The following is a 27,807-nucleotide window of genomic DNA, read 5'->3' on the forward strand; positions in this document are numbered from 1 at the left end:
CTTCGTGATGCACGCGCACGTCCGTCAAACGCCCCTGTGCGTGGCGCTGACGAAGAACGGCGACCGGCTCGTTCACTTTTGCAATGACTACACGGCGAGCTTGTTTGCCACGGCTATGAGTGGTGGGTCTGTGCTGAGTCTAAAGGCGGGTGACAAGGTCTGGCTTGAGGTTTTGGATGCTTATTTTGGAATGTTCTTTCAACTCGGTTATCGCGATAGCTTGTTCACGGGATTTCTTCTGTTCCCCGAGTAGAATGAGAAAATATAACCGCAATCGTGCACAGTGACTCCTCTACTCACGAACATTCGACTTTCCAACTTTCAGAGACACCAACAGAGACCTGTCCGTTTGTCCAGTTGCAGCTGTTTGGACCGAGGGTCGTAAGTTTAACCGCCGCGCAATCGATGTCGGTGGTGACATCTACATCTGCAGAACGTGAAGAACCAGTGGCATCTACATCTGCAGAACGTGAAGAACCAGTGGCATCTACATCTGCAGAATGTAAAGAACCAGTGGCATCTACATCTGCAGAACGTGAAGAACCAGTGGCATCTACATCTGCAGAACGTGAAGAACCAGTGGCATCTACATCTGCAGAATGTAAAGAATCAGTGGCATCTACATTTGCAGAACGTGAAGAACCAGTGGCATCTACATCTGCAGAACGTGAAGAACCAGTGGCATCTACATCTGTAGAACGTGAAGAACCAGTGGCATCTACATCTGCAGAACGTGAAGAACCAGTGGCATCTACATCTGCAGAACGTGAAGAACCAGTGGCATCTACATCTGCAGAACGTGAAGAACCAGTGGCATCTACATCTGCAGAACGTGAAGAATCAGTGGCATCTACATCTGCAGAACGTGAAGAACCAGTGGCATCTACATCTGCAGAACGTGAAGAACCAGTGGCATCTACATCTGTAGAACGTGAAGAACCAGTGGCATCTACATCTGCAGAACGTGAAGAACCAGTGGCATCTACATCTGCAGAACGTGAAGAACCAGTGGCATCTACATCTGCAGAACGTGAAAAATCAGTGGCATCTACATCTGCAGAACGTGAAGAACCAGTGGCATCTACACCTCCAGAATGTAAAGAACCAGTGGCATCTACATCTGCAGAACGTGAAGAACCAGTGGCATCTACATCTGCAGAATGTAAAGAACCAGTGGCATCTACATCTGCAGAACGTGAAGAACCAGTGGCATCTACATCTGCAGAACGTGAAGAACCAGTGGCATCTACACCTCCAGAATGTAAAGAACCAGTGGCATCTACATCTGCAGAACGTGAAGAACCAGTGGCATCTACATCTGCAGAATGTAAAGAACCAGTGGCATCTACATCTGCAGAACGTGAAGAACCAGTGGCATCTACATCTGCAGAACGTGAAGAACCAGTGGCATCTACATCTGCAGAACATGCGGAATCAGTGGCATCTACATCTACAGGATATCATACACATTTTGAAGCCATTCCCCGTTTTTAATGTACATGCCGTACAACAATTCGACCGGAGTAAAGTTGGACTTACGAACAAACCGACTAACGGACAGAGCTCTGGAACCCGACTCGTTCGTTAGCAGAGGAGTGCCTGTATTATACGCTATTGGCACAACACACTGCGATGGTAGTTTTGTTGTCGTTGTTGTTAAGAAACTGGCCATAATCACACTCAAAATCCCCGTGTCTTCCCGTCCACTACCACTGTCCACGGTGGCTCGGAGATGTTAACTACCTCGTCTGGTAATCAGGAGGTTGCGGGGTTCTATCCTGACCCTAAAGACTTTGGAGTTTGCATCTCTCTCTCTGCCCGTGGTGCCCACTGCGTGTATTTTTATTAAGGTCCACCGGTGTTATCCCTTCGCGCGTAGAATCAACGTCGCACGTTTAGAGGACTATGGGTGTCCGTGTGTTTCTATGGGTCTCTGTGTGTCTGTGTGGGTCTCTGTGTATCTCTATGGGTGTCCGTGTATCTCTATGGATGTCCGTGTATCTCTATGGGTCCGTGTATCTCTATGGGTCTCTGTGTTTCTCTATTGGTCTCTTTGTGTCTCTGTGTGTCTCTATGGGTCTCTACGGGTCTCTGTGTATCTCTATGTGCGTCCGTATATCTCTTTGTGTCTCTCTATATATACGTTTAGAGTTATTTGTCTGCCACGAATACACTTGCACGTGATGATGATGATGTTTTGATATTTTATTTTAAAAAAAATATTATTTTCATTATAACTTTAAATTTTTATCTTCATCGTTATTTTACCAAAAAATTCCGCAAATTTTTTTTTTTACTGCGACGCCGCCACCACCGTCGCAGCGGCTCCCGGCCCTCCGCGCGCCCCCCCGGCCCGTCGCTTTCCCCGCCTCGTGGCGACCACGACGCCGCCGTAGAGGCCCAGGCCCAGGGCGAGGGCGGCGAGCGCGACGGCCATTTTGACGGCGAAGCACGTGGCGCCGCTGTAGGCGAACGCCACCGCAAAGCCCAGAGACTCCCACAGGCGGTAGTTTGCGAACGCCGCCTCCTTGTTCGTCGCGAACAGCACCGCGTAGAGCGCTGCGAGGGGAGCAAAGAGGGCCAACGGGGGAGTGTGAGGAGGAGGCAGGACGGGGGGGGGGGGGGGTGCCGACATTGTTCTAGATTCAAAGGATAAGGCGGACATCGTGTCTCGAGATCGGCAGCCATGTTCGGAGACACGTTCAAAGTTTCAAAGTTTCATTTATCAAAAGATCCAAAGAGTAGAGAGTCAAAGTTCATTTATTATTCAAAGTTCATGTATTAGGTATGTAGCCCTGTGAGCTATTCGGCTCTTGAATCGGGTGCAACCGCAACAAACCAAAAAACAAAAACATGAACAAGAAAACATCTTAAAGTGACTATGTGCAAACAGAAAATCCAAGAAAAGACAGCAACATGTTGCAGAAAAAATCGAGTGACGTCACGCACCGCCACTGGCCAGGGCCGTATCATCCAAAAGAGTTTCCGCGACTCATCAAAATCCTCCTGGCAAGTACAGAACAGTTCGCTCCCCCCCCTCCTCACCGTTGAGCTGCGTCTGCCACACGGCGTCCGCCGCCCCCCAGAGCGCGGCCATCGCGAAGAGCACGGCCGCCTGGTCGGTACGCGGGGTCCACACGTACATGGTGATGAGCAGGGAGGCGTTGGTGAGCGACGCTGTTGGTGGGTGGGTGGGTGAGTGGGGGGTGACGACAGGGCGCATGGGATATTCGGATTTAGAATTGGATTCCTCATCCACTGCAAGAGTAATCATTGGAAAGATGTTATTAACCATGCAACAAAGATTTAACTACACATATTTGGACCATCTTATTTGACAGGCACTATTCTTCAGTTACCGAATAGTTCATTCTTCTTTTTTCACACACTGGTTTTCCTCCTCTCCCCATGTCGTCACGACGACGACGACATGGGGAGAGTTGGGGGCAGGAGGTGGGGCAAAGATAAAGATCCCCCGTGTAGCCTCTAACAGACTGTTGGGGCAAGTGCTGTTAGCGAGAGGCACGTAACTTTGTGCATGGCTCACTCAGATCACTGGATGAATTGCCCCATGCAAATGTCAATTGTCGTTGTTGTTGTTCAAGGTTGTCATAGGTAGACCCGCATCCTTACTTTGAAGTAGAGCCATTTCGCGCGTCACCCACCTGTGTATCCTAGGTAGCAACCCTCTAAAACGAGCGCTCTGCAGAGGTTACAAACGGGTTTTGATTCCTTACCCGTACCCGGCCGCACCAGGGTCGCAAACGGGTACCCGTTCCCTACCCGTACCCTACCCGAAATGAGTGACAAACGGTTACTCACCAGTGACTCACGGCCTACCCGTATCCGTACCCGGGCGCACCAGGGGTTACCCGTACCCGGCCGGGTACGGGTAGTCAGGTATCGGGTAGGGTGCGGGTATCGGGTACCCGGTTTTGACCTCTGGCGCTCTGTGTACACGCTAACCGGGCCTACACAAGGGCGGCGGTGGAAGCGTAGCGGTTCGTGCGCCGCGTGCTACGAACCCAGCAAGCACTTCGACATTTCACGTGGCCTCGAAGTGCACCTTGCCTGGCACTAATGCCGTGGTGGTATCACCGCCACCTCGTGTCTATGTCTGTATTTGGGGAGTGGTGGTGCAGCGGTTAGAGCGCCGCACTACCAACCTGGTGGTGTGAATTCGATTCCCGCTCACGGCCAACACCAGTGACGATAACCTAAACCGGTACCTGGGCCTCCCCTAGGTCGACTCAGCCTCAAATGAGTAACAGGTGCAGTTTGCAGTAAACATCGTCTCTGGAGAGACAAAGGCGGCCAGGCGTGCTGTTGGCCCACCCAACCCTTTCGTAATGCCGTTCCGGCCTTCGTAGGTGTTCCAGCACTTTCCTCAACTGTGTGTTACAGGCTACCTCCTGGAGAGCTGTGGATGAAGGAGGGAGCTCGTGTATGGAGAGAGCTGTGGATGAAGGAGGGAGCTCGTGTATGGAGAGAGCTGTGGATGAAGGAGGGAGCTGCGTGTGGAGACAGCTGTGGATGAAAGAGAGAGCTGTGGATGAAGCAGGGAGCTGTGTGTGGAGACAGCTGTGGATGAAAGAGAGAGCTGTGGATGAAGGAGGGAGCTGCGTGTGTGGAAAGAGCTGTGGATGAAAGAGGGAGCTGTGGGTGAAGGAGGGAGCTGTGGATGAAGGGAGCTGCGTGTGGAGAGAGCTGTGGATGAAGGAGGGAGCTGTGGGTGAAGGAGGGAGCTGTGTGTGGAGAGCGCTGTGGATGAAGAAGGGAGCTGCGTGTGTGGAGAGAGCTGTGGATGAAGGAGGGAGCTGTGTGTGGAGAGAGCTGTGGATGAAGGAGGGAGCTGTGTGTGGAGACAGCTGTGGATGAAGGAGGGAGCTGTGTATGGAGAGAGCTGTGGATGAAGGAGGGAGCTGTGTGTGGAGAGAGCTGTGGATGAAGGAGGGAGCTGTGTGTGGAGAGAGCTGTGGATGAAGGAGGGAGCTGTGTGTGGAGAGAGCTGTGGATGAAGGAGGGAGCTGCGTGTGTAGAGAGCTGTGGATGAAGGAGGGAGCTGTGGATGGAGAGCGCTGTGGATGAAGAAGGGAGCTGCGTGTGTGGAGAGAGCTGTGGATGAAGGAGGGAGCTGTGTGTGGAGACAGCTGTGGATGAAGGAGGGAGCTGTGTATGGAGAGAGCTGTGGATGAAGGAGGGAGCTGTGTGTGGAGAGAGCTGTGGATGAAGGAGGGAGCTGTGTGTGGAGAGAGCTGTGGATGAAGGAGGGAGCTGCGTGTGTAGAGAGCTGTGGATGAAGGAGGGAGCTGTGGATGGAGAGAGCTGTGGATGAAGGAGGGAGCTGCATGTGGATGAAGGAGAGAGTCGTGTATGGAGAGAGCTGTGGATGAAGGAGGGAGCTGTGGGTGAAGGAGGGAGCTGTGTGTGGAGAGAGCTGTGGATGAAGGAGGGAGCTGTGTGTGGAGAGAGCTGTGGATGAAGGAGGGAGCTGTGTGTGGAGACAGCTGTGGATGAAGGAGGGAGCTGTGTATGGAGAGAGCTGTGGATGAAGGAGGGAGCTGTGTGTGGAGAGAGCTGTGGATGAAGGAGGGAGCTGTGTGTGGAGAGAGCTGTGGATGAAGGAGGGAGCTGTGTGTGGAGAGAGCTGTGGATGAAGGAGGGAGCTGCGTGTGTAGAGAGCTGTGGATGAAGGAGGGAGCTGTGGATGGAGAGCGCTGTGGATGAAGAAGGGAGCTGCGTGTGTGGAGAGAGCTGTGGATGAAGGAGGGAGCTGTGTGTGGAGACAGCTGTGGATGAAGGAGGGAGCTGTGTATGGAGAGAGCTGTGGATGAAGGAGGGAGCTGTGTGTGGAGAGAGCTGTGGATGAAGGAGGGAGCTGTGTGTGGAGAGAGCTGTGGATGAAGGAGGGAGCTGCGTGTGTAGAGAGCTGTGGATGAAGGAGGGAGCTGTGGATGGAGAGAGCTGTGGATGAAGGAGGGAGCTGCATGTGGATGAAGGAGAGAGTCGTGTATGGAGAGAGCTGTGGATGAAGGAGGGAGCTGTGGATGGAGAGAGCTGTGGATGAAGGAGGGAGCTGTGTGTGGAGAGAGCTGTGGATGAAGGAGGGAGCTGTGGATGAAGGAGGGATCTGCGTGTATGGAGACAGCTGTGGATGAAGGTGGGAGCTGCGTGTGGAGAGAGCTGTCGATGAGGGAGGGAGCTGTGGATGAAGGAGGGAGCTGTGTGTGTAAAGAGAGCTGTGGATGAAGGAGGGAGCTGTGGATGAAGGAGGGAGCTGCGTGTGGAGAGAGCTGTGGATGTGTGTGGACGAGCAGCATTACCCAATAAGAAGAGGGCCGGCTGGCCCACGAGCTGGGAGATCCGGCCCATGAAGAAGGAGAAAACCGAGTCGACGGCACCGTAGCAGATCATGACGAAGCCAATCCACTCCAGCCCCAGGGCGCACGTCACCATCGACTACACACGGCGCAGCGGCGGACTTGCATCATACATCTTTCTCTCTCTCTTTCTCAGCTCAAGCCTCCTGTTGTAGAACACGTGGCTACTGTCCGAGTGGCCACCCTCACTCCCTCAGTCCCCCCCCCCCTCTCATATATCGATCTCTCTATAAACCGGCTTGAGCTGTGTGTGGAGAGAGCTGTGGATGAAGGAGGGAGCTGTAGGTGAAGGAGGGAGCTGTGTGTGGAGAGAACTGTGGATGAAGGAGGGAGTTGTGTGTGGAGAGCTGTGGATGAAGGAGGGAGCTGTGGATGAAGGAGGGAGCTGTGTGTGGAGAGAGCTGTGTGTGAAGGAGGGAGCTGCATGTGTGGATAGAGCTGTGGATGAAGGAGGGAGCTGCGTGTGGAGAGAGCTGTGGGTGAAGGAGAGAGCTGTGGATGAAGGAGAGAGCTGTGGGTGAAGGAGAGAGCTGTGTGTGTAGAGAGCTGTGGGTGAAGGAGAGAGCTGTGGATTAAGGAGAGAGCTGTGGATGAAGGAGGGAGCTGTGGGTGAAGGAGAGAGCTGTGGATGAAGGAGGGAGCTGTGTGTGTAGAGAGCTGTGGGTGAAGGAGAGAGCTGTGGATGAAGGAGAGAGCTGTGGGTGAAGGAGAGAGCTGTGTGTGTAGAGAGCTGTGGGTGAAGGAGAGAGCTGTGGATTAAGGAGGGAGCTGTGGGTGAAGGAGAGAGCTGTGGATGAAGGAGGGAGCTGTGTGTGGAGAGAGCTGTGGATGAAGGAGAGAGCTGTGGGTGAAGGAGAGAGCTGTGGATGAAGGAGAGAGCTGTGGATGAAGGAGAGAGCTGTGGATGAAGGAGGGAGCTGTGGATGAAGGAGAGAGCTGTGGGTGAGGGAGGGAGCTGTGTGTGGAGAGTGCTGTGGATGAAGGAGGGAGCTGTGGATGAAGGAGGGAGCTGTGTGTGGAGAGAGCTGTGGATGAAGGAGAGAGCTGTGGGTGAGGGAGGGAGCTGTGTGTGGAGAGTGCTGTGGATGAAGGAGAGAGCTGTGGGTGAGGGAGGGAGCTGTGTGTGGAGAGAGCTGTGGATGAAGGAGAGAGCTGTGGGTGAGGGAGGGAGCTGTGTGTGGAGAGAGCTGTGGATGAAGGAGAGAGCTGTGGGTGAGGGAGGGAGCTGTGTGTGGAGAGTGCTGTGGATGAAGGAGAGAGCTGTGGGTGAGGGAGGGAGCTGTGTGTGGAGAGAGCTGTGGATGAAGGAGAGAGCTGTGGGTGAGGGAGGGAGCTGTGTGTGGAGAGTGCTGTGGATGAAGGAGAGAGCTGTGGATGAAGGAGGGAGCTGTGTGTGGAGAGAGCTGTGGATGAAGGAGGGAGCTGTGTGTGTGTGACAAAGGTAGAATAAAAGGAACCCGCTGCACATGGATGACGCCGCAATATATACACGTAATTATTGTTCTTATTGTAACGATCTCTGGCCATACCTTGGTGAAATCGCTGGCAAGGAAAGCCTGCTCCAGGCCGCTGTACATGGTGAGTGGTATCAGCAGCAGCTGGCGATGGTCCTTCATCTGGCGCATGGTGGCCAGGAACAATCGGCACCATCCCTCCCCATGCACAACACCAGCAGTTTCACCACCACCACTAACAACACCACCAGCAGCTTCACCATCATCACTGTCACCATGATTGCTGTCACCACCACCACCACCACCGTCACCAATTTGACAATCATCTCCGAGTCCAACCAAACCATCAGCATGACTGTGACCGTGACTATCACCGCCAAAATCACCACCACCACGAACAATACCACCAGTACCACCAACACCACCACCGCCATCAGCACCATCAACACCACCACCATCGCCGCCAACAACAAAAACACCACCACCACCGCCACCAGCACCATCAACACCTCCATCATCGCCAACACGAACAGCACCACCAACACCACCACCACCGCCGCCAACAACAAAGACACCACCGCCACCACCACCAACACCACCAACACCGCCGCCAACAACAAAGACACCACCGCCACCACCACCAACACCACCACCACCGCCGCCAACAACAAAAACACCACCATCACCGCCATCAGCACCATCAACACCTCCATCATCGCCAACACGAACAGCACCACCAACACCACCACCACCACCGCCAACAACAAAGACACCACCGCCACCACCATGACTGCCGTTCGTGGCTTCATCTCCTCCGACCGGCCCCAGCTCCCGGCTCCCACGTGACCCCTGGGGTTGACCCCTGGCGGTGACCCCCACGGGGGCTTTCCTCGCCACTTCATCCTCCAAGGGCCTCACGAACGCAGCCACGAGAACCAGGCCCAGGACGCTGCAGCCTGGGAGGGGGTGGTTGGGTGGGTGGGTGGTGGTGGGTGGTGGTGGGGGGTAGTGGGTGGGTGGTGGGTGGTGGGGGGTGGTTGTGGGTGGTGGTGGGTGATGGTTGGGTGGGTGGGTGGATGGTGTGGTGGGTGGGTGGGTGGATGGTGTGATGGTTGCGTGGGTGGGTGGTGGGGGGTGGTGGTTGGGTTGGTGGGTGGTGGGGTGTGGTGGGTGGGTGGTGGTTGTGGGTGGTTGTGGGTGGTGGTGGATGGTAGTGGGTGGTGGGTGGTGGTGGGGGGTAGTGGGTGGGTGGTGGGGGTAGTGGGTGGGTGGTGGGTGGGTGGTGGTTGGTGGGTGGTGGGTAGTGGGTGGGTGGTGGGTGGGTAGTTGGGTGGGTGGGTGGTTGGGTGGGTGGGTGGGTGGTGGGGGGTGGTGGTGGGTGGCCAGAATGCGAACAGTACAAGGGCATCATCTTCTTGGTTCTTTCGGTAAAGTCGCCACGTAGAAGGGAAGTAATAAAATAATAAAAATAAAACATAATAAAATAATTCTCACGACGTTTCGGCCACAACGCAAGCAGCCGTCCTCAGGTGAAGAACAGGTCTGTCGGGGAGACAGCGTCTAAATGAAACAGCACCACGCTTGGAGCGTATATTTCAGCTGGGTTGGAAGGGGGGAAGGGCGCCTTGACAAAAGAATTTGCATATCAAGAGGAATTTAGCATATTTATGGGAAATGCAGGAATGTGATTAGCACTACTTGTGAAATGCGTAGGAGGTGGGCGGTGGAAGATGAATCCCTGCAGTCACGAAAGCTTTAAATCGAACAGTACAAGGGCAATGCCACACATATCGTAGCATTTAAGGGTTCGTCCATAAATGACGTCACGCGATGTTGGACAATTTTTGACCCACCCCCCCCTCTCTCGTCACACGGCGTCACAAAAAGTCAGACCCCCCCCCCCCTCAAATATGACGTCACAAAGCTCTGCCCCTCCCCCCCCCCAAAAAAAAACATGCTTCAAATCGCTTTAAACTATTGTCATTGTGGTGCGGATTTAATGTGGAGCTGCACTCTGATGTTGTAGGAGAAAACATTTATTAAAACGTCTATTTAATTAAGTAGAACGTGTTGTCTATATTTATTTATTTAAAGTTGCGCATTTTGATGTGACGTCACATTTCTCAAACTCCCCTCCCCCCCCCCATCGTCACACATCGTCACAAATGTCTGACCCCACCCCCCCCTACCCTAGGTGCGTGACGTCATTTATGGACGGTCCCTTATAGCTCGGGGTGACCAGCAGCTATATCGTGGGATAACTTTATTGGCAGTATTCAAGTATGAAAAATAAGGAGAGGCTTTGGCCTTTCTGGCGACACAACAGGCGTTGCGTTCGGATGTTCCAACACCAAACAGAAACCTGTTGCAAGTGTAATGTGAGCATATATCCGGCTCAATGACGTATCACAACTCGTCATGATGATTGGCTCTGCCAGTCCTGGTCTATAGCCAATGGGGGGAAGCCTAGGGGGCGTGGCCCTGACGTAATGGAAAGGTGACAGCTGCAAGTAGAGGATTGGTTCTGCTGGCTTTGGCCACAGCCAATGGGGAGACGAGTCAGGGGCGTGGTCACGGCAGCTTACGAGGGGGCCTGGAATATTCCATGGAGGCTAACCAGGATTGGTGGAAACGTACCACGTGACCCGGGCATTAAATAGGGGTGGAGACGAACGACACGTGGTCAGAACGGGAACGAACGGAGGAAGGGGGCCACGCGGGAGCGGGGCTCCAAGTTGCCACGTGGCTGTGCGTCTCTCTCTCTATCTGTCCCTCTCACGCTGCCTGTCAGCAGCGTGAAGGAAAAGCTGTAATACAAGTTGTCTCAACGAGCTTTATTACACAAGGAATGACGTACTGCATTTACCGTGTGGTTACTGCAGTACCTGATGCCTTGCAAAAGGTTGACCCTATTTGGCGTTTGAACACCTAAACCTTTGTCACGAGTGACGATGTTTACTGCACATCGCATCAGGCACGAATTTGAAGCTGAGTCGACCTAGGGGAGGCCCAGGGACTGGGTCAGATAATCGTCACTGGTGTTGGCCGTGAGCGGGAATCGAACTCGGGCCGCCGGCTTCATAGTGCAGCGTGGCGCTAACCACTACACCCGCCGCTCCCCACACACACACACCTGTACACACACAACTGTACACACACACACCTGTACACACACCCCACACCTGTACACACACACCCTCACACACCTGTACACACACACCTGTACACACACACACACCTGTACACACACCTCTACACACACACCACACCTGTACACACACACCCTCGCACACCTGTACACACACCACACACACCTGTACACACACACCTGTGCACACACACACACACCTGTACACACACCTCTACACACACCCCACACCTGTACACACACCTGTCCACACACCACACACACCTGTACACACACCCGTACACACACACACACCTGTACACACACACGTGCCCCCCGCCCCCCGTAGTTTGCCCGCTACCTCACCGCTATAGACGCCCAGCACGATGTAGACGGTGAACCTCGATGGTTGGATGGCGCCCGTCTCTTCCCCATCGCCATCGCCGCCGCCGCCGCCGCTGCCCGGAGCCTCCCCGTGACAGCTGCCCACGCCGCAGTACGGCAGCAGCAGGGACGCGTTGACCGTGCGATCTGGAATCGACCACATGGCCGGTGGGAGCGTGGTGAGCGTGGTGTGGGTGGTGTGGGGGGCTGTATGTTTGTGCCGCGTAAAGCTGGTGGTGGTGCATCTACCGCAGAGGTCGCAAACGGGTTTTGATTCCTTACCCTCTGTACCCGTACCCGGCCGCACCAGGGTCGCAAACGGGTACCCGATACCCGTACCCGTACCCGGCCGGGTATCGGGTAGGGTACGGGTATCGGGTACCCGATTGCGACCTCTGGGATGAAGCCACGTTGCAGGCGCGGGTGGGTTGATTCTAGGAACTTGAATTGTGAGAAGAGACAAAACGTTGGGAAATGAGTGACAATCACGGTGACTCACCAGTGACTCACGGCCTACCCGTACCCGTACCCGGCCGCACCAGGGTCGCAAACGGGTGCCCGATACCCGTACCCGTACCCGATACCCGGCTACCCGTACCCGGCCGGGTGCGGGTACCCGTTTGCGACCCCAGTGCGGCCGGGTACGGGTACGGGTACGGGTACGGAGGGTAAGGAATCAAAACCCGTTTACGACCTCTGGACGTGGATCTGCCTCAGGGGGGCCAAGCAGGGCCAGGGGCACGTGGGGTTAATGACGTCATCACCGTGTGCGTGACGTCAGCAGGCGTCGCCCACGCGATTCTCCGCCCCCTCATCCACCCCACGTGTGCGTGACGTCACCCACGCGAGTCTCCGCCCCCTCATCACGTACGCGTGACGTCAGTAGGCGTCACCTACGTCAGTCTCCGCCCCCAACCGACGTCACGCACACCCCACGTGCTTGCGTGACGTCAGTAGACGTCACCCACGCGAGTCTCCGCCCCCCTCCATTAACCACGTGCTCGCTCGAGCGACGTCGTTAGCCATCGTCCGTCGCCCGCCTCCCGCCCACCTTACCCGTGTCGGGCGCCTGCGCCAGCACCAGCGACGAGACGAGGTTGCCCCACACCTGGCCGCTCTGGAAGAGGGCGAAGAAGACGGAGAAGTAGCGGCCCACGGTGGCGGCCCGGCCGCGGGCCCGTGCCGTCAGGTAGGCGCACTTGGAGGCCCAGAGGGGAGCGGCGCCGGCGCCAAGCACAATGGACGCAGGCACCATCGTGGCCCTGTGGGCACGCGGGGATCGCTCACTCACTCGCTCGCTCGACGGTCGCTCACTAGCTCACTCGCTCACCGCTCACTCACTCACTCGCTCGCTCACTCACCGCTCACTCACTCGCTCGCTCACTCACCGCTCACTCACCGCTCACTCACTCGCTCACTCGACGCTCGCTCGCTCGCTCGCTCACTCACTCACTCACTCGCTCACTCACCGCTCACTCACTCACTCACTCACTCACTCGACGCTCGCTCGCTCGCTCACTCACTCACTCGCTCGCTCACTCACCGCTCACTCACTCGCTCACTCACCGCTCACTCACTCGCTCACTCACTCGCTCGCTCACTCGCTCACTCACTCGCTCACTCACTCGCTCACTCACTCACCGCTCACTCACTCACTCGCTCACTCACCGCTCACTCACTCGCTCACTCACTCGCTCGCTCGCTCACTCACTCACTAGCTCGCTCACTCACCGCTCACTCACTCGCTCACTCACCGCTCACTCACTCGCTCACTCACTCACTCACTCGCTCACTCGACGCTCGCTCGCTCGCTCACTCACTCACTCGCTCGCTCACTCACCGCTCACTCACTCGCTCACTCACCGCTCACTCACTCGCTCACTCACTCGCTCGCTCACTCACCGCTCACTCACTCGCTCGCTCACTCACCGCTCACTCACTCGCTCACTCACTCGCTCACTCGACGCTCGCTTGCTCGCTCACTCACTCACTCGCTCGCTCACTCACCGCTCACTCACTCGCTCACTCACCGCTCACTCACTCGCTCACTCGACGCTCGCTTGCTCGCTCACTCACTCGCTCGCTCACTCGCTCACTCACTCACTCACTCACTCGCTCACTCACTCACTCACCGCTCACTCACTCGCTCACTCGACGCTCGCTCGCTCACCCACTCACTCACTCGCTCACCACTCGCTCGCTCGCTCGCGAAGTAGGGCAAGTAGCAGCCCATGGACAGCACCATTGTGCAGCCCTACACCACCTCCACCTCCTCCATCACCTCCTCCTCCTCCACCTCCTCCTCCACCTCCTCCATCACCTCCTCCCCACCCTCCTGTCCTCCGCTATGAGCTCACCACGTGGGGTAGAAGTTAGCCGCGAAGTAGGGCAGGTAGCAGCCCATGGACAGCACCATTGTTCGCTTGCAGCCCAGGCGGTGGATGAGTGCGGGAGGCGTGAAGAGGCACGAGGCGACGAGTGAGATGTAGACGATGCTCAGCGAAGTCGCGCCCAGGCTGCCCTCGCTGTTGAGGCTGCTCTACTCTCGGTCCGGTGTCCCCCGGTGCCATGGGAAGTTGGGGGGGGGGGCAGTGGGGGGGGGGGATCGAGGGGTACATCACGTTGGTTGTTTAGTGGGGGTGGTGGTGGTGGTGTCATGTCGCGTGTGTCGTGTGTGTGTGTGTGTTGGGCCGGTCGTGAGATGATGCGCCCAAGGAGAGGTCAGGGGTGAGTGAGTGGGTGAGTGAGTGGGTGAGTGAGTGGGTGAGTGAGTGGGTGAGTGAGTGGGTGAGTGAGTGGGTGAGTGGGTGGGTGAGTGGGTGAGTGAGTGGGTGGGTGAGTGAGTGGGTGAGTGAGTGGGTGAGTGAGTGGGTGAGTGAGTGGGTGAGGGGCTGGGTGAGTGAGTGGGTTGCTAAGTGGGTGTGTGAGTGGGTGAGGGGCTGGGTGAGTGAGTGGGTGAGTGGGTGAGTGAGTGGGTGAGGGAGTGGGTGAGTGAGTGGGTGAGTGGGTGGGTGGGTGGCTAAGTGGGTGATTGAGTGGGTGAGGGAGTGGGTGAGTGAGTTGGTGAGGGGCTGGGTGAGTGAGTGGGTGAGTGAGTGGGTGAGTGGGTGAGTGGGTGGGTGAGTGAGTGGGTAAGTGAGTGGGTGAGTGGGTGAGTGAGTGGGTGAGTGGGTGGGTGAGTGAGTGAGTGAGTGGGTGAGTGGGTGGGTGAGTGGGTGAGTGGGTGGGTGAGTGGGTGGGTGAGTGGGTGGGTGAGTGGGTGAGTGAGTGGGTGAGTGGGTGGGTGAGTGGGTGAGTGAGTGGGTGAGTGAGTGGGTGAGTGGGTGAGTGGGTGAGTGGGTGGGTGAGTGAGTGAGTGAGTGGGTGAGTGGGTGGGTGAGTGAGTGAGTGAGTGGGTGAGTGGGTGGGTGAGTGGGTGGGTGAGTGAGTGAGTGAGGGGCTGGGTGGCTAAGTGGGTGATTGAGTGAATCGGTGAATGAGTGGATGAGTGAGTGGGTGAGTGGATGAGTGAGTGGGTGAGTAGGTGAGTGAGTGGATGAGTGAGTTGGTGAGTGGATGAGTGAGTGGATGAGTGAGTGGATGAGTGAGTGGGTGAGTAGGTGAGTGAGTGGATGAGTGAGTTGGTGAGTGGATGAGTGAGTGGATGAGTGAGTGGATGAGTGAGTGGGTGAGTAGGTGAGTGAGTGGATGAGTGAGTGGGTGAGTAGGTAAGTGAGTAGGTGAGTGAGTAGATGCGTGGATGAGTGAGTGGATGAGTGAGTGGATGAGTGAGTGGGTGAGTGGATGAGTGAGTGGATGAGCGAGTGGGTGAGTAGATAAGTGAGTGGGTGGGTGGGTGAGTGAGTAGATGCGTGGATGAGTGGGTAAGTAGGTGAGTGTGTGGATGGGCGAGTGGCCGAGTGAGTGAGTGAATGAGTGAGTGGGTTTGTATGTAAGTGAGTGGATGAGTGAGTGGGTGAGTAAGTGGATGAGCGAGTGGGTGAGTGAGTGAATGAGTGAGTGGGTAAGTATGTAAGTGAGTGGATGAGTGAGTGGATGAGTGAGTGGGTGAGTAGGTAAGTGAGTGACTGAGAGCCTCACCTGTAGATTCTGGAGGGCGTTGAAGGCGGTGAATAGGAAGAGAAAGCCCACGCTGATGACGACGACGTCCCTCGTGTCTCGAGAGAAAAGCATGGTGACCAGAGACAAAGATCCCCCGTGTAGCCTCTAGCAGGCTGTAGGGGCAAGTGCTGTTAGTAGCGAGTAGCAGCAGTAATGCCTATGAATGAGGCAAGACAAAGGTCCCCCGTGTAGCCTCTAACAGGCTGTAGAGGCAAGTGCTGTTAGCGAGCACCTATGAAAGCCAGCATGCAGGAGGAGGTCACGGGACAGACCCAGCAAGTGCCATCGGTTGACTGCTGTGCCAGGCTAGGTGCAGGAGGAGGTCACGGGGCAAACCCAGCAGGTGCCATGGGTTGACTGCTGTGCCAGGCTAGGTGCAGGAGGAGGTCACGGGACAGACCCAGCAGGTGCCATGGGTTGACTGACTGAGATGACTGGCAGATGCACCGTGCTGTGCCCCCCCTACTGTGCCAACACACACACAGACACAAACACCCACACACAAACACCAACACACACAGACACACACACACGTGTCCATGCATGTGGTTGACATTAAGGAAGGAATTCTGTGCTTAGTGGAGCGTGTTTCTTTGCCCTGTCTCAACTCTGACCCCGTGTGCTCCCTGCCTGTGACTCGCTGTCCCACTCACTCACTCTGTAGAACAGGGGGAGATCCTACAAACTCCACTCACTCTGTAGAACAGGGGGAGATCATACAAACTCCACTCACTCACTGTGTAGGACAGGGGGAGATCATACAAACTCCACTCACTCACTCTGTAGAACAGGGGGAGATCCTATAAACTCCACTCACTCACTCTGTAGAACAGGGGGAGATCATACAAACTCCACTCACTCACTCTGTAGAACAGGGGGAGATCCTATAAACTCCACTCACTCACTCTGTAGAACAGGGGGAGATCACACAAACTCCACTCACTCACTGTGTAGAACAGGGGGAGATCCTATAAACTCCACTCACTCACTCTGTAGAACAGGGGGAGATCATACAAACTCCACTCACTCACTCTGTAGGACAGGGGGAGATCATACAAACTCAACTCACTCACTCTGTAGTACAGGGGGAGATCCTACAAACTCCACTCACTCACTCTGTAGAACAGGGGGAGATCATACAAACTCCACTCACTCTGTAGGACATGGGGAGATCATACAAACTCCACTCACTCTGTAGAACAGGGGGAGATCACACAAACTCCACTCACTCACTGTGTAGAACAGAGGGAGATCATACAAACTCCACTCACTCACTCTGTAGAACAGGGGGAGATCACACAAACTCCACTCACTCACTCTGTAGAACAGGGGGAGATCACACAAACTCCACTCACTCTGCAGAACAGGGGGAGATCATACAAACTCCACTCACTCACTCTGTAGGACAGGGGGAGATCATACAAACTCAACTCACTCACTCTGTAGTACAGGGGGAGATCCTACAAACTCCACTCACTCACTCTGTAGAACAGGGGGAGATCATACAAACTCCACTCACTCACTCTGTAGAACAGGGGGAGATCACACAAACTCCACTCACTCACTCTGTAGAACAGGGGGAGATCACACAAACTCCACTCACTCACTCTGTAGAACAGGGGGAGATCACACAAACTCCACTCACTCACTCTGTAGAACAGGGGGAGATCACACAAACTCCACTCACTCACTCTGTAGAACAGGGGGAGATCACACAAACTCCACTCACTCACTCTGTAGAACAGGGGGAGATCACACAAACTCCACTCACTCACTCTGTAGAACAGGGGGAGATCACACAAACTCCACTCACTCACTCTGTAGAACAGGGGGAGATCACACAAACTCCACTCACTCACTCTGTAGAACAGGGGGAGATCACACAAACTCCACTCACTCACTCTGTAGAACAGGGGGAGATCACACAAACTCCACTCACTCACTCTGTAGAACAGGGGGAGATCACACAAACTCCACTCACTCACTCTGTAGAACAGGGGGAGATCACACAAACTCCACTCACTCACTCTGTAGAACAGGGGGAGATCACACAAACTCCACTCACTCACTCTCTCAAACTCTATCTCTCTCACACTCACTCTCACACTCTCACACTCACACACTCTCACTCACACTCACTCTCTCACACTCACTCACACACTCTCACACTCACACAAACTCGACTCACTCACTCTCACACTCTCACACTCACTCTCTCACACTTTACAGAACGGGGACAGACTCCACTCACAGAGCAACGGTGCCGAGTCTGGGGCAATCGAACCCAGCGTCAACCTCCACCACCACCACCTCCACTCACCCACCACTTCCACCATCTCCACCACCACCTCCACCACCACTCACCCACCACCACCACTCACCCACCCACCACCCCCACCACCGCCACTCACCCACCCATCACCACTATCACCACTCATTCACCCACCACCACCACTCACCCTCCCACTACCATCACCACCACCTCCACCACCACTCACCCACCCACCACCACCACTCATCCGCCACTACCCCCCACCCACCACCACTCACCCACCACCATCACCACCACCACTCACACACCCACCACCACCACTCAACCACCCACCACTACCACCAACACGACCACCACCAACACCACCACCACCCACCCACCACTACCACGACTCACCCTCCCACCACCATCACCACTCACCCACCCACTGCCACCACCTCCACCACCACCACCACTCGCCCACCACCACTCACACACCCACCACCACTCACCCACCACCTCCACCACCACTCACACACCCACCACCACCACTCACCCACTCACCCACCACCACCACTCACCCACCACCTCCACCGCCACTCAACCACCCACCACTACCACCAACACGACCACCACCAACACCACCACCACCACCCACCCACCACTACCACCACTCACCGACCACCACCACCACTCACCCACCCACCACCACCACCACTCACACACCCACCACCACTCACACACCCACCACCACTCGCCCACCACCACTCACACACCCACCACCACTCACCCACCACCTCCACCACCACTCACACACCCACCACCACCGCTCACCCACTCACCCACCACCACCACTCACCCACCCACCACCCCCACCACCGCCGCTCACCCACCCACCACTACCACCAACACCACCACCAACACCACCACCACCCACCCACCACTACCACCACCCACTCACCCACCACCACCACTCACCCACTCACCCACCACCACCACTTACTCACCACCACCATCACCACTCACCCATCCACCGCCACCACCTCCACCACCACCACCACCACTCGCCCACCACCACTCACACACCCACCACCACTCACCCACCACCACCACCACCACTCACACACACACCACCACCACTCACCCACTCACCCACCACCACCACTCACCCACCACCTCCACCACCACTCACACACCCACCACCACCACTCACCCACTCACCCACCACCACCACTCACCCACCCACCACCCCCACCACCGCCGCTCACCCACCCACCACTACCACCAACACCACCACCAACACCACCACCACCCACCCACCACTACCACCACTCACCGACCACCACCACCACTCACCCACCCACCGCCACCACCACTCACACACCCACCACCACCACTCACCCACCACCACTCACACACCCACCACCACCACCACCACTCACCCACCACCATGGTCCACCAAGGAGTCCCAGCTCCCGACTCTTGCTGTGTGCGGGGTACAAAGTCTCCGTGGCCTTGGGTCGCAGCAGCGTGAAGGGGGAGTGGGGGACAGGCAGGGTGGGTGGTGGTGGGTGGTGGTGGTGGGTGGTGGTGGTGGTGGGTGAGTGGTGGTGGTGGGTGTGTAAGTGGGTGGGTGAGTGGTGGTGGTGGGTGTGGAGGTGGTGGGTGAGTGGTGGTGGTGGTCGGTGAGTGGTGGTAGTGATGGGTGGGTGGTGGTGGTGGTGGTGGGTGGTGGTGGTGGTGGTGGGTGGGTGAGTGGTGGTGGGTGAGTGAGTGGGTGGGTGAGTGGTGGTGGTGGGTGTGGAGGTGGTGGGTGTGGAGGTGGTGGGTGAGTGGTGGTGGTGGTGGGTGAGTGGTGGAGGTGGTGGTGGGTGGTGGGTGGTGGTGTTGGTGGTGGTCGTGTTGGTGGTAGTGATGGGTGGGTGAACGGCGGTGGAGGTGGTGGGTGGGTAGTGGTGGTGGTGTTGGTGGTGTTGGTGGTAGTGGTGGGTGGGTGGTGGTGGTGTTGGTGGTGGTAGTGGTGGTGGGTGGGTGAGCGGCGGTGGAGGTGGTGGGTGAGTGGGTGGGTGAGTAGTGGTGGTGGTAGTGGTGGTGGGTGAGTGGTGGTGTTGGTGGTGGTGGTAGTGGTGGTGGATGAGTGGTAGTGGTGGGTGGGTGGTGGTGGTGTTGGTGGTGGTGTTGGTGGTGGGTGGGTGAGCGGCGGTGGTGGGTGAGTGGTGATGGGTGTGTGAGTGGTGGTGGGTGGGTGGGTGGTGGTGTTGGTGGTAGTGGTGGGTAGGTGGTGGTAGTGGTGTTGGTGGTGGTAGTGGTGGTGGAGGTGGTTTGGTGAGTGGTGGTGGTGGTGGGTGGATGAGCGGCGGTGGAGGTGGTGGGTGAGTGGGTGGGTGAGTGGTGGTGGTGGGTGGGTGGGTGAGTGGTGGTGGGTGAGTGAGTGGTGGTGGTGGGTGGGTGGGTGGTGGTGGGTGAGTGGGTGGTGGTGGTGGTGGGTGGTGGTGGTGGTGGTGGGTGAGTGGTGGTGGTGGGTGGAGGTGGTGGGTGAGTGGTGGTGGTGGTGGGTGAGTGGTGGTGGTGGTGTTGGTGGTGGTGGTGGGTGGGTGGGTGGGTGGGTGGTGGTGGTCGTGTTGGTGGTGGGTGGGTGGGTGAGCGGCGGTGGAGGTGGTGGGTGAGTGGTGGTGGTGGTGTTGGTGGTGGTGGTGGGTGGGTGGGTGGGTGGGTGGTGGTGGTCGTGTTGGTGGTGGGTGGGTGGGTGAGCGGCGGTGGAGGTGGTGGGTGAGTGGTGGTGGTGGGTGGGTGGTGGTGGTGGGTGAGTGAGTGGTGGCGGTCGGTGGGTGGGTGGTGGTGGTGGGTGTGTGAGTGGTGGTGGTGGTGGGTGAGTGGTGGTGGTGGTGGGTGAGTGGTGGTGGTGGTGGGTGGGTGAGTGGTGGTGGGTGTGTGAGTGGTGGTGGTGGTGGGTGAGTGGTGGTGGTGGTGGGTGAGTGGTGGTGGTGGTGGGTGGGTGAGTGGTGATGGGTGTGTGAGTGGTGGTGGTGGTGGGTGAGTGGTGGTGGTGGTGGTGGGTGAGTGGTGATGGGTATGTGAGTGGTGGTGGTGGGTGAGTGGTGGTGGTGGGTGAGTGAGTGGTGGTGGGTGAGTGGTGGTGGTGGGTGAGTGAGTGGTGGTGGTGGGTGAGTGGTGGTGGTGGGTGTGTGAGTGGTGGTGGTGGGTGAGTGGTGGTGGTGGGTGAGTGGTGGTGGTGGTGGGTGAGTGGTGGTGGTGGGTGAGTGGTGGTGGGTGAGTGATGGTGGTGGAGGTGGGTGAGTGAGTGGTGGTGGTGGGTGAGTGGTGGTGGGTGAGTGGTGGTGGAGGTGGGTGAGTGAGTGGTGGTGGTGTTGGTGGTGTTGGTGGGTGGGTGAGTGGCGGTGGAGGTGGTGGTGGTAGTGGTGGTTTGTGGTTGGTGGTGGTGTTGGTGGTGGTGCATTTTTTGCTTAAATCCAAAGGGGTCAATCATTTTTTGGCAGCATCCAAAAATGATGAAAAGTAGGAATTGGCCTCGCTGGCAACAAGCACAGGGGATGTGTGAAGGCGTTCAACCACCAAATGGACACAACACACACAACACACACACAGCACACACACACAACACACACACAGCACACACAACACACACACAGCACACACACAACACACATCACACACAGCACACACACACAGCACACACACACAACACACACACAGCACACACACAACACACATCACACAACACACACAGCACACACACAACACACATCACACAACACACACAGCACACACACACAACACACACAGCACACACACAGCAAACACACAGCACACACACACACAACACATACACAACACACACACAGCACACACACAACACACACACAACACACACACAGCACACACACAACACACACACAACACACACACAGCACACACACAACACACACACAACACACACAACACCCACAACACACACAAAAAACACAACACACACAGCACACACACAACACACATAACACACACAACACACACACAACACACACAACACCAACAACACACACAAAACACACAACACACACAGCACACACAGCACACACAACACACACACAAAACACACAAAACACACAACACACACAGCACACACAGCACACACAACACACACACAGCACACACACAGCACACACAACATACACACACAGCACACACAACACACACACAGCACACACAGCACACACAGCACACACAAAACACACACACACAGCACACACACACACAGCACACACAACACACACACAGCACACACACAGCACACACAGCACACAGCACACACACAACACACACACATCACACACAAAACACACAGCACACACACAACACACACACAGCACACACACAACACACACAACACACACACAACACACACACAGCACACACACAGCACACACACAACACACACAACACACACACAACACACACACAGCACACACAACACACACAAAACACACAACACACACAGCACACACAGCACACACACAGCACACACAACACACACACACACAGCACACACACAGCACACACACCACACACCAAACACACAAAACACACAGCACATATAAAACACACACACACAACACACACAAACAGCACACACAGCACACACACAACACACACAACACACACACAACACACACACAGCACACACACAGCACACACACAGCATATAGAATTGCTATAACAACACTCCCACGACATCAAAGTGCAGCGCCACATTAAATACGCACTACTACAACGGCAATAGCTTAAATCGATTTGAAGCATGTTTTATTTTCAAGATGGAATTTTTTTTTTTTTGGGGGGGGGGGCAGAGCTTGGTGACGTCATATTTAAGGGGGGGGGGGGGGCTCTGACTTTTTGTGACGTCGTGTGACGAAGGACGGGGGGGGGGGGGTCAAAAATCGCCCAAAATCGCGTGACGTCATTTATGGACGGCCCCTATCCATCCCATGTTGATCCCATGTTGAACGGTGAACCTTGACCTACCCCAACCCCCCCCCCCCCTCCGTGCATGCCACCGATACACGATGAGGAAAATGGAGCTGTAAACGTGGCGTGTGCGGTAATCCAGGGACTCTGCTGTTGTTGTTGTTGTCTTGAGCTGGGGTCTGGTACCTGCGGTTGTTGTTGTTGTGGCCATTGCGATTATCATTGTTTGATTTTTGTTGTTGTTGTTGTTGTTATTGTTGTTATACTGGTAGGAACCACCTGGTTACACCAGCCCACAGGGGATTATTGTGTCCGTCGTGCAGGGAGGGGCTGGGTGGGGAGGGTGGGGAGGGTGGGGTGGGGCTGGGTGGGGAGGGGCTGGGTGGGGAGGGAGGGGCTGGGTGGGGAGGGTGGGGAGGGAGGGGCTGGGTGGGGAGGGGCTGGGTGGGGAGGGGAGGGTGGGGCTGGGTGGGGAGGGAGGGGCTGGGTGGGGAGGGGAGGGAGGGGCTGGGTGGGGAGGGAGGGGCTGGGTGGGGAGGGAGGGGCTGGGTGGGGAGGGAGGGTGGGGAGAGGCTGGGTGGGGAGGGAGGGTGGGGAGGGGCTGGGTGGGGAGGGAGGGGCTGGGTGGGGAGGGGAGGGTGGGGCTGGGTGGGGAGGGAGGGGCTGGGTGGGGAGGGGAGGGGCTGGGTGGGGAGGGGAGGGAGGGGCTGGGTGGGGAGGGAGGGGCTGGGTGGGGAGGGAGGGGCTGGGTGGGGAGGGAGGGGCTGGGTGGGGAGGGAGGGTGGGGAGAGGCTGGGTGGGGAGGGAGGGTGGGGAGGGGCTGGGTGGGGAGGGAGGGGCTGGGTGGGGAGGGGAGGGTGGGGCTGGGTGGGGAGGGAGGGGCTGGGTGGGGAGGGAGGGGCTGGGTGGGGAGGGTGGGGAGGGAGGGGCGGGTGGGGAGGGAGGGGCTGGGTGGGGAGGGAGGGGCTGGGTGGGGAGGGTGGGGAGGGGCTGGGTGGGGAGGGAGGGGCTGGGTGGGGAGGGGAGGGGCTGGGTGGGGAGGGGAGGGAGGGGCTGGGTGGGGAGGGGAGGGAGGGGCTGGGTGGAGAGGGAGGGGCTGGGTGGGGAGGGAGGGTGGGGAGGGGCTGGGTGGGGAGGGAGGGTGGGGAGGGAGGGGCTGGGTGGGGAGGGGAGGGTGGGGCTGGGTGGGGAGGGAGGGGCTGGGTGGGGAGGGGAGGGTGTGGAGGGGAGGGTGGGGAGGGGCTGGGTGGGGAGTGAGGTTGAGGAGGGGCTGGGTGAGGAGGGTGGGGCTGGGTGGGGAGGGGCTGGGTGGGGAGGGGAGGGTGGGGCTGGGTGGGGAGGGGCTGGGTGAGGAGGGTGGGGCTGGGTGGGGAGGGGCTGGGTGGGGAGGGGCTGGGTGGGGATGGGCTGGGTGGGGAGGGGCTGGGTGGGGAGGGGAGGGTGGGGCTGGGTGGGGATGGGCTGGGTGGGGAGGGGCTGGGTGGGGAGGGTGGGGCTGGGTGGGGAGGGGCTGGGTGAGGAGGATGAATCCCTGCAGTCACGAAAACTTTGATAACACTTACGAAATAATAAGAACAGGTTTAATGACCCTTTCTGGTAATAAAACAGATGCTCAATCACCAACTAGATACACACTCTCTGCTTCATTCGGCGAAGTCACGTCGGTAGAAAGGAAAAGAAACGAAATAAAACAAAAATAATTATTCTTGGTTCTTTCGGTAAAGCAATCATCATCAGGTGTGAAATCAACAGCAAGGAAATTAGAAAAAAAAATTAAAAAAAAAATTCTGTGGATTTCACACCTGATGACGATTGCTGCTTGTGTTGCCTCTGAAACGTCGTGAGAATTTTTATTGTTTTATTTTATTATTTCCCTTCTACGTGACTTTACCGAAAGAACCAAGAAGGTTAACTCCTGTTTTATTAACAGAGAGGGTAAAACCCTATTCTTATTTCTTTCATACTTCAACGTAGGTAAAAAAAATGAAACAAAAATAAATTAAATCACGACGTTTCGGAGGCAACACAAGCAATCATCATCAGGTGTGAAATCCACAACAATAAAATTATTATTTTTTAAAAAAAATTAAAATTTTCTTGCTGTGGATTTCGCACCTGATGACGATTGCTGCTTGTGTTGCCTCTGAAACGTCGTGAGAATTTTTATTGTTTTAAATTAATATTATATAATTATTTCCCTTTTACGTGACTTTACCGAAAGAACCACGAAGATGAACTCCTGTTTTATTAACAGAGAGGGTAAAAACCTATTCTTATTTCTTTCATACTTCAACCTAGGTAAAAAAATGAAACAAAAATAAATTAAATCACGACGTTTCGGAGGCAACACAAGCAATCATCATCAGGTGTGAAATCCACAGCAAGAATTTTTTTTTTTTTCAAATTTTCTTGTTGTGGATTTCACACCTGATGACGATTGCTGCTTGTGTTGCAGTCGAAACGTCGTGAGAATTTTTATTTTTTTTATTTTTATTTTATTATTTCCCTTCTACGTGACTTTACCGAAAGAACCAAGAAGATGAACTCCTGTTTTATTAACAGAGAGGGTAAAAAGCTATTCTTATTTCTTTCATACTTCAACGTAGGTAAAAAAATTAAACAAAAATAAATTAAATCACGACGTTTCGGAGGCAACACAAGCAGCAATCATCATCAGGTGTGAAATCCACAACAATAAAATTATTATTTTTAAAAAAATTTTTAAAATGTTCTTGCTGTGGATTTCACACCTGATGACGATTGCTGCTTGTGTTGCAGTCGAAACGTCGTGAGAATTTTTATTTTTTTTATTTTATTATTTCCCTTCTACGTGACTTTACCGAAAGAACCAAGAAGATGAACTCCTGTTTTATTAACAGAGAGGGTAAAAACCTATTCTTATTTCTTTCATACTTCAACGTAGGTAAAAAAAATGAAACAAAAATAAATTAAATCACGACGTTTCGGAGGCAACACAAGCAATCATCATCAGGTGTGAAATCCACAGCAAGAATTTTTTTTTTTTTCAAATTTTCTTGCTGTGGATTTCACACCTGATGATGATTGCTGCTTGTGTTGCAGTCGAAACGTCGTGAGAATTTTTATTTTTTTTATTTTATTATTTCCCTTCTACGTGACTTTACCGAAAGAACCAAGAAGGTTAACTCCTGTTTTATTAACAGAGAGGGTAAAAACCTATTCTTATTTCTTTCATACTTCAACGTAGGTAAAAAAAATGAAACAAAAATAAATTAAATCACGACGTTTCGGAGGCAACACAAGCAATCATCATCAGGTGTGAAATCCACAGCAAGAATTTTTTTTTTTTTCAAATTTTCTTGCTGTGGATTTCACACCTGATGATGATTGCTGCTTGTGTTGCAGTCGAAACGTCGTGAGAATTGTTATTTTTTTTATTTTATTATTTCCCTTCTACGTGACTTTACCGAAAGAACCAAGAAGGTTAACTCCTGTTTTATTAACAGAGAGGGTAAAACCCTATTCTTATTTCTTTCATACTTCAACGTAGGTAAAAAAATTAAACAAAAATAAATTAAATCACGACGTTTCGGAGGCAACACAAGCAGCAATCATCATCAGGTGTGAAATCCACAACAATAATTTTTTTTTTTTTTTAAATGTAAAATTTTCTTGCTGTGGATTTCACACCTGATGATGATTGCTGCTTGTGTTGCCTCTGAAACGTCGTGAGAATTTTTATTTTTTTTATTTTATTTATTTTATTATTTCCCTTCTACGTGACTTTACCGAAAGAACCAAGAAGATGAACTCCTGTTTTATTAACAGAGAGGGTAAAAACCTATTCTTATTTCTTTCATACTTCAACGTAGGTAAAAATTTAAACAAAAACAAATTAAATCACGACGTTTCGGAGGCAACACAAGCAATCATCATCAGGTGTGAAATCCACAACAATAAAATTATTATTTTTTTAAAAAATGTAAAATTTTATTTCTGTGGATTTCACACCTGATGATGATTGCTGCTTGTGTTGCCTCTGAAACGTCGTGAGAATTTTTATTGTTTTTATTTTATTATTTTATTATTTCCCTTCTACGTGACTTTACCGAAAGAACCAAGAAGGTTAACTCCTGTTTTATTAACAGAGAGGGTAAAAACCTATTTTTATTTCGTTCATACTTCAACGTAGGTAAAAAAATTAAACAAAAATAAATTAAATCACGACGTTTCGGAGGCAACACAAGCAATCATCATCAGGTGTGAAATCCACAGCAAGAATTTTTTTTTTTTTCAAATTTTCTTGCTGTGGATTTCACACCTGATGATGATTGCTGCTTGTGTTGCCTCTGAAACGTCGTGAGAATTTTTATTGTTTTTATTTTATTATTTTATTATTTCCCTTCTACGTGACTTTACCGAAAGAACCAAGAACATGAACTCCTGTTTTATTAACAGAGAGGGTAAAAACCTATTTTTATTTCTTTCATACTTTGATACTGGAAAAAAGTGAGATGGTGTAGCTGTACCCCTTGGTTTTTTCCGGTGAAGTCAACGTAGGTAAAAAATAAAACTAAAATAAATTAAATCACGACGTTTCGGAGGCAACACAAGCAATCATCATCAGGTGTGAAACGTCGTATGCTAGTATTAAATTTTATTTATTATTTTATCTTCATACGTCACTTTACCGAAAGAACCAAAGAATAATTCCTGCAGTCACGAAAGCTCCAAATGAAGTTTGTCGAGATTTTTATTTATTTATTTTACTTTTATTAATTACAATTTTTTACCTACGTGACTTCACCGAAAAAACCCAAGGATATCTAAAGAAAATCCGTCTCTCGTGTAGACCAATCAGTTTCAAAGACATCGCGTAGACTATCAGCGCCGATTCGTACATTTCCACGCAAGCAAAGGGGAGGTGGTCCCACAAAACATTTAGACATCCGAGTAGCCGCGACGTTTCTCTGCCAGTGACGACGACGACGATGACGACGACGACAACCGCAGGCTTCATCAGGCGAGGAATCGCGAAGGGTTTAGCCTCCCCATCGTAGCCTCACGCCAGAGGTCGCAAACGGGTTTTGATTCCTTACCCGTACCCGTACCCGGCCGCACCAGGGTCGCAAACGGGTACCCGTACCC

General features: G+C 54.2%; 1 protein-coding gene across 1 annotated transcript in view; it reads right to left on the reverse strand.

Moving 5' to 3' along the window:
- Nucleotides 1–2,293: 2,293 nt before the first annotated feature.
- Nucleotides 2,294–27,807, reverse strand: part of UNC93A (unc-93 homolog A) — a 28,132-nt gene continuing 2,618 nt past the window's right edge. Inside the window, exons 3-11 of the mRNA XM_078879885.1 lie at nucleotides 15,426–15,551; nucleotides 13,703–13,884; nucleotides 12,402–12,607; nucleotides 11,328–11,492; nucleotides 8,654–8,790; nucleotides 7,910–8,086; nucleotides 6,324–6,459; nucleotides 3,046–3,177; nucleotides 2,294–2,559 (exon numbers count right to left, since the gene is read on the reverse strand). Of these exons, the coding sequence (XP_078736011.1) occupies nucleotides 2,294–2,559; nucleotides 3,046–3,177; nucleotides 6,324–6,459; nucleotides 7,910–8,086; nucleotides 8,654–8,790; nucleotides 11,328–11,492; nucleotides 12,402–12,607; nucleotides 13,703–13,884; nucleotides 15,426–15,551 (1,527 nt within the window). The remainder of the gene's footprint in view (nucleotides 2,560–3,045; nucleotides 3,178–6,323; nucleotides 6,460–7,909; nucleotides 8,087–8,653; nucleotides 8,791–11,327; nucleotides 11,493–12,401; nucleotides 12,608–13,702; nucleotides 13,885–15,425; nucleotides 15,552–27,807) is intronic.

Source organism: Lampetra fluviatilis, chromosome 55, assembly GCF_964198595.1.
Source record: "Lampetra fluviatilis chromosome 55, kcLamFluv1.1, whole genome shotgun sequence".
Taxonomy (NCBI): domain Eukaryota; kingdom Metazoa; phylum Chordata; class Hyperoartia; order Petromyzontiformes; family Petromyzontidae; genus Lampetra; species Lampetra fluviatilis.